This window comes from Microtus ochrogaster, chromosome 16 (genome assembly GCF_000317375.1).
Source record: "Microtus ochrogaster isolate Prairie Vole_2 chromosome 16, MicOch1.0, whole genome shotgun sequence".
Taxonomy (NCBI): Eukaryota; Metazoa; Chordata; class Mammalia; order Rodentia; family Cricetidae; genus Microtus; species Microtus ochrogaster.
This window is the reverse complement of record NC_022018.1, coordinates 7,636,705-7,644,300: the sequence shown is the minus strand read 5'-3', so window position 1 is coordinate 7,644,300 and position 7,596 is coordinate 7,636,705. Positions and strand designations below refer to the sequence as shown.

At 49.3% G+C, this 7,596-nt stretch overlaps 2 protein-coding genes across 4 annotated transcripts in view; one reads left to right on the top strand and one right to left on the bottom strand.

Moving 5' to 3' along the window:
* Abcg8 (ATP binding cassette subfamily G member 8) overlaps positions 1 to 2,507 on the bottom strand; it is an 18,967-nt gene extending 16,460 nt beyond the window's left edge. For all 3 annotated transcript variants that reach the window (XM_005354687.1, XM_013348991.1, XM_005354686.1), the window contains exon 1: positions 2,327 to 2,507. In XM_005354687.1, coding sequence (XP_005354744.1) covers positions 2,327 to 2,389 — 63 coding nt within the window. In that variant the 5' untranslated portion in view covers positions 2,390 to 2,507. The remainder of the gene's footprint in view (positions 1 to 2,326) is intronic.
* Positions 2,508 to 2,720: 213 nt separating this feature from the next.
* The window catches only part of Abcg5 (ATP binding cassette subfamily G member 5), a 21,462-nt gene continuing 16,586 nt past the window's right edge, over positions 2,721 to 7,596 (top strand). The window contains exons 1-2 of the mRNA XM_005354685.3: positions 2,721 to 2,912; positions 3,511 to 3,632. Of these exons, the coding sequence (XP_005354742.1) occupies positions 2,770 to 2,912; positions 3,511 to 3,632 (265 nt within the window). The 5' untranslated portion in view covers positions 2,721 to 2,769. The remainder of the gene's footprint in view (positions 2,913 to 3,510; positions 3,633 to 7,596) is intronic.

The following is a 7,596-nucleotide window of genomic DNA, read 5'->3' as shown; positions in this document are numbered from 1 at the left end:
GTTGGACCCCCTGGAACTGGAGTTACAGACAGCTGTGAGCTGCCATGTGGGTGCTGGGAATTGAACCTGGGTCCTCTGGAAGAGCAGCCAGTGCTCTTAATCACTGAGCCATCTCTCCAGCCCCGGGTTTTCTTGTCTTTAAATCAGTTACCTTTAGGAGAGAACTTAGCTGATTTACATCGGATAGGAATTAGTTCTTTAGATGCTTCTGTAGACACAGAGTTCCCGTTGGGCTCCCGGGTGGAGGGGCTGCTGAGAGAGGGGCATTAGATAGTTGTGTCTGGTGTGGTGGTGGCAAGTTACTGTGCTATTGTGACTTGAGAGGAGTGACATCCTGCGGGTTAGGGGGACAGAGAGGACAGAGGGATGCAGCTGAACAGTGCCCAACTTGTTCCTCTGATTCACCCAAACCCACAGACCCCGGCCACCATGGAGAGATTGGCTTTCCAGGAGCCACACCGACAACTCAGCTTTCGGAAAAAAAAAAAATCACGTCTGGCTTATGGATGTCTTCCGTTCCATTTTAAAATATTTTCCTTGGCACCCAGGAAGGATTTGTTTGACTCTTCCGGAGGTTTTGACACATTCTCTGTATCTTTCAAATACTGAAATATCTAGTCGGCTGACACTTTAATCAGTGTGACTGTCAGAACGTCATTTGCATGTGTGACAGGTGACACCCTAAAAAAGCGAAGCGGGTTTATTTGTAGGTACCCAGCTCTGCTCCTTCGGGGTACAGTGTAATGTCTCCTCATGTTAACTTCCGGTTAAATTCCCGAGTCAGAGGCGCAGACAAAAAGGGAGAAATGCACAGAGGGCTGTGGCTGGCCGGGACCAACAGGGTGAGTCTCCAGCCCAAGGCACACGCCTGACCCCCTACTGACCCCTCCAAATATGGTCTCACTTGTCTCTACTGAGACTCAGGCTTTCCTGTCCCTGTTCCTGTGGACCCTGATAGCAATACCAGAATTCTCTGCATACACAGCCCTGATCTCCTTGCTCCTCCCAGGCCTCCACTCTGAGTATGGGCAGTGCCACTTAAGGGGCATGCTCAGAGGCTGGAGGTGCAGCTGTCTGTAGCAGGCCTGACTAGAGTGTGGGTGGAAAAAGTATGTGGCCCCTGTATGCATTTCTTGTAGAGTGAGATGCTGGATGGGCAGAAAAAGGCTTGGGGATGGCATGGACCAGAAGCCAGCGCCTCAAGAAGCCCACCATTTTCTAAGTTTAGATGCAGAGGAGAAAGGGTGGAAACCATTGGACAGTTTTTAGCTTGACTGAACGACTTGTAAATACAGTGGCACAGGGCATGTCAGTCTCATTGACAACCAAGCCCCACGGTTGTCAGTGGCAGGCCACCACAGAGCACCTGCTATAACAGGACCCAAGAAGAGGGACTTGTAAGCGGCAGGACCTGGGCACACTTTGGGAGCTAGGATTCTGACAGTTCTTTGCCTTGGAGGCTGTGGTGGTAACCTGAAGGTAAGACTCCAAAGCTACCACCCACTGCATATCAGGAAGTCGGCATGGACGTTCCAAGCGACAGAGGTAGTTATTCCCTCGTGGCGAATTCAGACAGTAGAGTTGGCAGCTGCTGTGGAAATAAAACTGGCTAGATAGCAGTGCCTGCATTGGTCGGTCCCAGGCGGCTCTACCTCAGCCAGAACAGGGAACTGTGGCCTCCCTGTCGGATGTGGCCATTTCATTCTTGTCCTCCTCTCTAGAAAAGTGGGTGGGATGTGGAAGCGAGGGGTGGGATCTTCTTTGCTGTTTTCCAATAGTGCTTTCTGCTTCCAAGCCCACCCACAGCCCCACTCAGAGGCTGTTTCTCAAGCAAACTCTGATCTGGTTTGATGAGGGAGGAAGCCTTGAACCTCTGCTTCCCAGCCACCTGGCTGCTGTCTGTTCACACCTGCTCTCTCCCAGTTCATAAGAACGCAAGCATTAGGGTTCTGTGCTCCCATAAAAGCCACCTGCCATCTTCTCTCTCTTCTGCGTCTCGACTGCCACTGAGATTCTTGGCCTGACAGTCACATGGGCCAACCCTCCCTCAGAAAAGTCCTACCTTATGTGGGAATTTCTGTGATGGAATGTCATTTGGAAAACTGCATCAACCCCAGTCACCCACAAGAAGAAGTGACCTCAGAGGTCTCTTGGCTCCTGAACCTGCTTCCTGTCAGCTTCTCAACGTTGAGGAGACAGGCCCCTGCTGCTCCATTTCCACTTTACTTGAGGTCTAAGTTGTGAATTAGGACTAGCACTCCTGAGGTAGGAAAGAAAGGCCAGTTCTACCCTGACCCCACCCCACAAGGTGGCTGAGCTTACTCACAGAAGCATCCTGAGGTGTGGGCTCATTCCATAACCGGGTCTCCTTTGAGGTCTTCTCAGCCATGATCCTTGATGTCTGTGCCCCTCTGTGGGGCTCCTGTGGGCCTTCCCAGCTACTGGCGGGCCGGTGCTCTCTCTGTCTTCCTTTCTTAGAGCTGGGCCACCTGTGCCCTCCTCTGTGCCAGCCCTTTCTCCCAGCATTCCTCTTTGGCAAGCCCTCCTACAAACACACGGTGTGTTCTGCCTATTGCCAAGATAAGGACGCTCTGGGTAAAGGTACATCAGATAATGGCATGGATGGCCAAATCCGTGTCCTGCTGTCTCACGAGGGACTCCAGGGCTAGGAAAGGTCAGATAGGGCACTCCCACTGGCTCCTCAGTTGAAGCTACTTTGGAAAGGGACAGGCCACTAGAAAATTTACTTCCATTTGCTTCCCGCTGGCCATGAGTGAAATGCCCTTTCTGAGACCGGAGAGTGCCGGAGGGCCTCACAACAGAAGTTCTCAGAGCTCCCTGGAGGAGGGATCTATTACTGGCTCGGAAGCTCGGCACAGTTTAGGTGTCTTCCATGTCTCCTTCAGCGTCAGGTAAGGGTACCCCACTGCAGAAAGCTGGGCTTCCCACCCTCTCTGCCACCTTTTCCCACCAAGTGGGTGGATGGGCCTGGGGGCTTTGGGCTGCCTGTTTGGCAGATCTGGGTGAAAGTAGGCAAGGCTGCCAGCCGGCAGTGAGTGAGTAGCTCCTCCCCTGGCCATTTGCTTTGCACCAATTTCTGTTATTCACACCCCTTCCTTGGCTTGCCCACCACCTGTCCTGCATAGATAGAGAGGGCTTGAAAATTAGGGGTACTGGGGGCACAAGGTAGAAGGAAGTCTGTTGAAGGAATGCAGGATTGACCTCAAGAATAAACATGGTGCAGGTTACCAGCCCGCAGCCAGACGGAGAGACCCAGTATTCAGGGTAGCTATTGGGAGGCACATTCCTTGGGTGGTGGCCAACTGATAGTCACAAGACTTTCAAGGACTGAATAGCGGGGCATAGGAACGGAAATAAAGTTGTCAAATTGTACGGGAGCAACTGGGCTACTGGGATGGGCTGGAGTTGGGTTCTGGGCTGGGAAACAGGGGCCTGGCCTTTCCAGGGCCTTACACTACTGCTCTTGCTCTTGTGGAATTTACTTTAAAGCAACCGCGTCGGGCCCTGGTGGAACGTCAAATCCTTCCAGCAGCGGTGGGACAGGCAAATTCTCAAAGACGTCTCCTTGTACATCGAGAGTGGACAGATGATGTGCATTCTAGGCAGCTCAGGTAAGCAGCGGGAGGGCGCATCCACTTCCAGGGAGGCCTCCAGGGAGGCCGTGGCTTGGTTTAAGGGCCGTGTTGAAGGAATGAGCTGAAGTCTGTAGAGAGCAGACCATGCATCTGGCACTGGAATGAACTCTAACGGCATGTCTGTGAATGGGCCCTGGTACCAACGAGAAACCTTGAGAAAAGTCCCTGGGAAGAAGGGAAAGTCCTGCCTACCATGTAAACAGCTTGTTTGTTTGTTAGATTGGTTGTTGGTGGTGCTGGAGATCAAATCCAGAGCCTTGGGCATGCTAAGGAAGCCATCTACCACCAAGCCCTAGCCCCAGCCCCAGCCCCAGCCCCAGCTCTATTTTCAATTGGTATTTCCAATTCTGGAAAGTTCTTGTCAAGGTGTGCAGCAGGTGGAATTTAACTCATATTCTTGATCCCACTGCCCCCTCCTTTTTTTTTTTACAATGCTGATTATCAGACACACAATTGAGAAGAGAGAATCCTAAAAAAGAATTCGTGTTAACATCAAGTCTTATCAGTCAGTACACTATGTTTTTAGTTGTTTTTTTATGTTTTGTTTTGAGCTGCATTCTTAAAGACTGGGACCACCTGTGTGCATTCCCATGCCTTTCTCTTCTTCTCAGGGGAAAGTTTACTGTTTGGATGTGGCTTCCATGTTTGTTTTTGTGTTCTTGCATCAGGGAGTCATTATTTTTGGAGGCATTTCCTCTGCTTTCATTGCAAAGCCTATAGTTGAAGTCCTCAGACTTCCAGCCCCTGGGGAGGATGTACACTGGCCCAGAAGAGGGGCTCGGTGTTCGCAACAAGGGGTCATCCTGCATATGTTAATTTAAAGATTTTGACACATCAGTTCCATAAGACCCTCTTGATTGAGAAACTGGTTGCAAATCATTGGCATTTAACCCACTGCCCACTTGCCTTGCTCTTTCCTAGCAATAGGCAACGTTAAGTCTGTGGCACCGTTAGGACCGAGCTGAGTGAGTCTCCCAAAGCCCTGCAACACAAGATTGTCCCCCATTGTGGAAATGAGGACAGACCTGGTGTGTCTGAAGAGATGGGTGTAGGTCTTGCCGGGTCCACATTAGCTCTCACCAGACAGAGCTGATGAAAGACAGCCCGCTGCCTGGACCTCTCTGCCTTCCTGGCTCATCGCGCAGTTGCTCGCTCTCAGGTGTCATCTCGCAAAGGTGCCATTTATTATGTGGTGTATGTAGCCGGACGTCGGTCCCTGGAGCTGAGCAGATGAGGCAATCCTGTTTTGAACTCTAAGTCTCCAAGACTGTGGGGACACACACACACACACACACACACACACACACACTTCTACACATCGCCCAGCCTCAGCTGTCCCAACTCAGGCATTTTCCTACAGTAATACAAAATGGATTAAGATGTCCAGCCTCAAATCGAACCCATCCATAAAGCATAGCTGTATGGCAATTGATTAAGATGAAATAAGATAATATGATGAGGATTAAATGAAAATGAATTCACTGACTGTCTCAGTCTAATTGGGATACTGTAAGAAAATATCATATAGTGGTGATGCACGCCTTTAATCCCAGCACTCGAGAGACAGAGGCAGGCTGATCTTTGTGAGTTCAAGGCCAGCCGAGTCTACCAGTACAGCCAGGGCTACACAGAGAAACCCTGTCTCAAAAAGCCGAATATATATCATATGCAGCGTGACTTATAAGCAACAGTGTGTATTCTTCACACCTCAAGAGGCTGACACACAAGGGCCTACAGGTCTGATATGTGGTGAGAGCCATAGTATTAGCTGTTTATGGGCAAAAACACCTGGCAGAAATGATTTAAATAACAAAAGATTTATTTTGGTTCATGATTTCTGAGGGTTCAGTCCATCATGGTAGAACAGCCTATACCATGATGGAGAGAAAGCAGAGGGAGGATGCAGGAAAGAACCGTGATAAGACATACCCAAGGAGCACCCCTTTTCTCCTAGCTTGTCTCCACCTTCTAAAGTTTCCAGAACCTTCCCCAAAGCACTGACAGCTGGAGATAGAAGAGCCTAGGAGAATAACATTTCATATCACGCTCACAACAGCTGGCTTCTTCATATGCAGTTACTTTCTGGCGCTGTTCACATAATCGAAGAGTTATGAGATCTCTCCTGGGCCTTTTATATTTTAATTAGTTAATTAAATTACTTTGTGTATGTATGTGCAGGTACATGTGTTTGTGAAGGCCGGCAACCAACTTTGGGTGTCTTCTATCTTGTGTGTGTACAGACCGGGGTCTCACTATGTCACCCTGGCTGGCCTGGAACTTGCTTTGTAGACCAGGCTACTCTCAAATCCACAGAGATCTGCCTGCCTCTGTCTCCCGAGCGGGGGACTTAAAGTTATGTGCTCCCATGCCTGACTTCCAGTATTGTTTTCTGAGAAACGGTCTCTCTCTCACTTTTACCTGGGGCTTACTGATGCATCAAGACTGGACTACAAGCATGCCTCGCCATGTTACAGTGAGCAGTTTTCCAACCGACACATCTCCCTGACCCTCAACCTCTTTTCTAAGCACACTGACCCAGGTCTGCTTCCAGTACACTTCTTAATGCCATTTCAGCCACCTGGAGGCTTGTGTGTGAGAGAGACTAAGACTCTGTCTCCAGAGTGACATCCTGCTATGCTGCGTTGTAAGTTAGTACTTAACGGTTAATGAGAACTGGAGGGAAGAGAGAGTTGGGGGAGAACCCTGAGGATCTCCGTGTGAAGCTGAGAAGCAGCAGCCTTGCTAGTGGCTGTGAACAGCTACAGGAACAGACAGAAAGAAAGGACAGACAGCAGTAGCAAACACTGTTGCAGGAACCACATAAGAGGCCTTTAATGCTCTGGTTAGAGAAACAACACAGGAAGGCAGGGATCATGTTTGAGGAGTCAGGACATAATTCCAACAACTCATGGGGGTCACTTCTCCTCCTTCTTCTCTTTCTTCTCCACTTCCTCCGCCTCCTCTTGTCCTGTGTGTGTGTGTGTGTGTACGCTACAGGAGGTTGGACCAAGTGTTCTACAACTGAGCTGTTTCCCTAGCCCAGGATTCATTTTTTTTTCTTTTAATACAAGAAAATGGTTTTCTTCCTACCCTTTAGTTTCTGACAGTTTACCCTCACTGTGATAATAAGACCTTGTAACTAGCAAAGCCGTTGAGCTAACATCCATAAATACGGGTGGGGAGGCGACAACCCATAGGTTTCTCCATGCGAACTATTCTTTCAATGCCACGAAAAGACAATTGCAAACAGACCCCACAATACGCGTGGGCAGAAAGGCAATGGAGTGTGTCTCGCGCACACTGAAGTGTAGTAAACAGCACATTATGAATATTTATAGGGCTTACGTTAGAGCGATGACATCTGGAAGCGGCATTCCTCTTAAAGGATGTGGTGTTCTCCTTTCTACCCCACTCTGCCTGGGCACGCATGCAGTCCTGCTTCGGTCAGACATGGTTAGGACAGATGGTGACCACCACAGAAGCTTATCTTTGGACCCCTCATGATAAAAGCGGCTTCCACAAAGCTCCTGAATAGAAGATCTTGTATCTGTGTGAGCTCCTCTGTCACCTCAGGTACCAGGCTAGAACTCTGCAGAGATGTTCTTGGTAGCAACTGGCTAGCTATGGCAAAGGCTCTTGGCGCAGGCTGAGGTCAATTTGTTTTCCCCAAAGGCCTTCAGTGCCCCTCAGCCGCTTAACACTCGAGGGAGCTTGTTGAAAAGTGGAGTCACATTCATTAGTTTTAAGGGGCTACATTTTGGAGTCTCAGACCAAAAGTCAGAAGGTTCTGGCAATGTAAGAATCACGTCCTAAGGGACTACAAAAAGAAAGTTAGGCACCAGGGGCTAATTTAAGTACCCTGGCTTTCCTATTCTGAACCTGTATTTCTCTTTCTTTCTTCTTCTTCTTCTTCTTCTTCTTCTTCTTCTTCTTCTTCTTC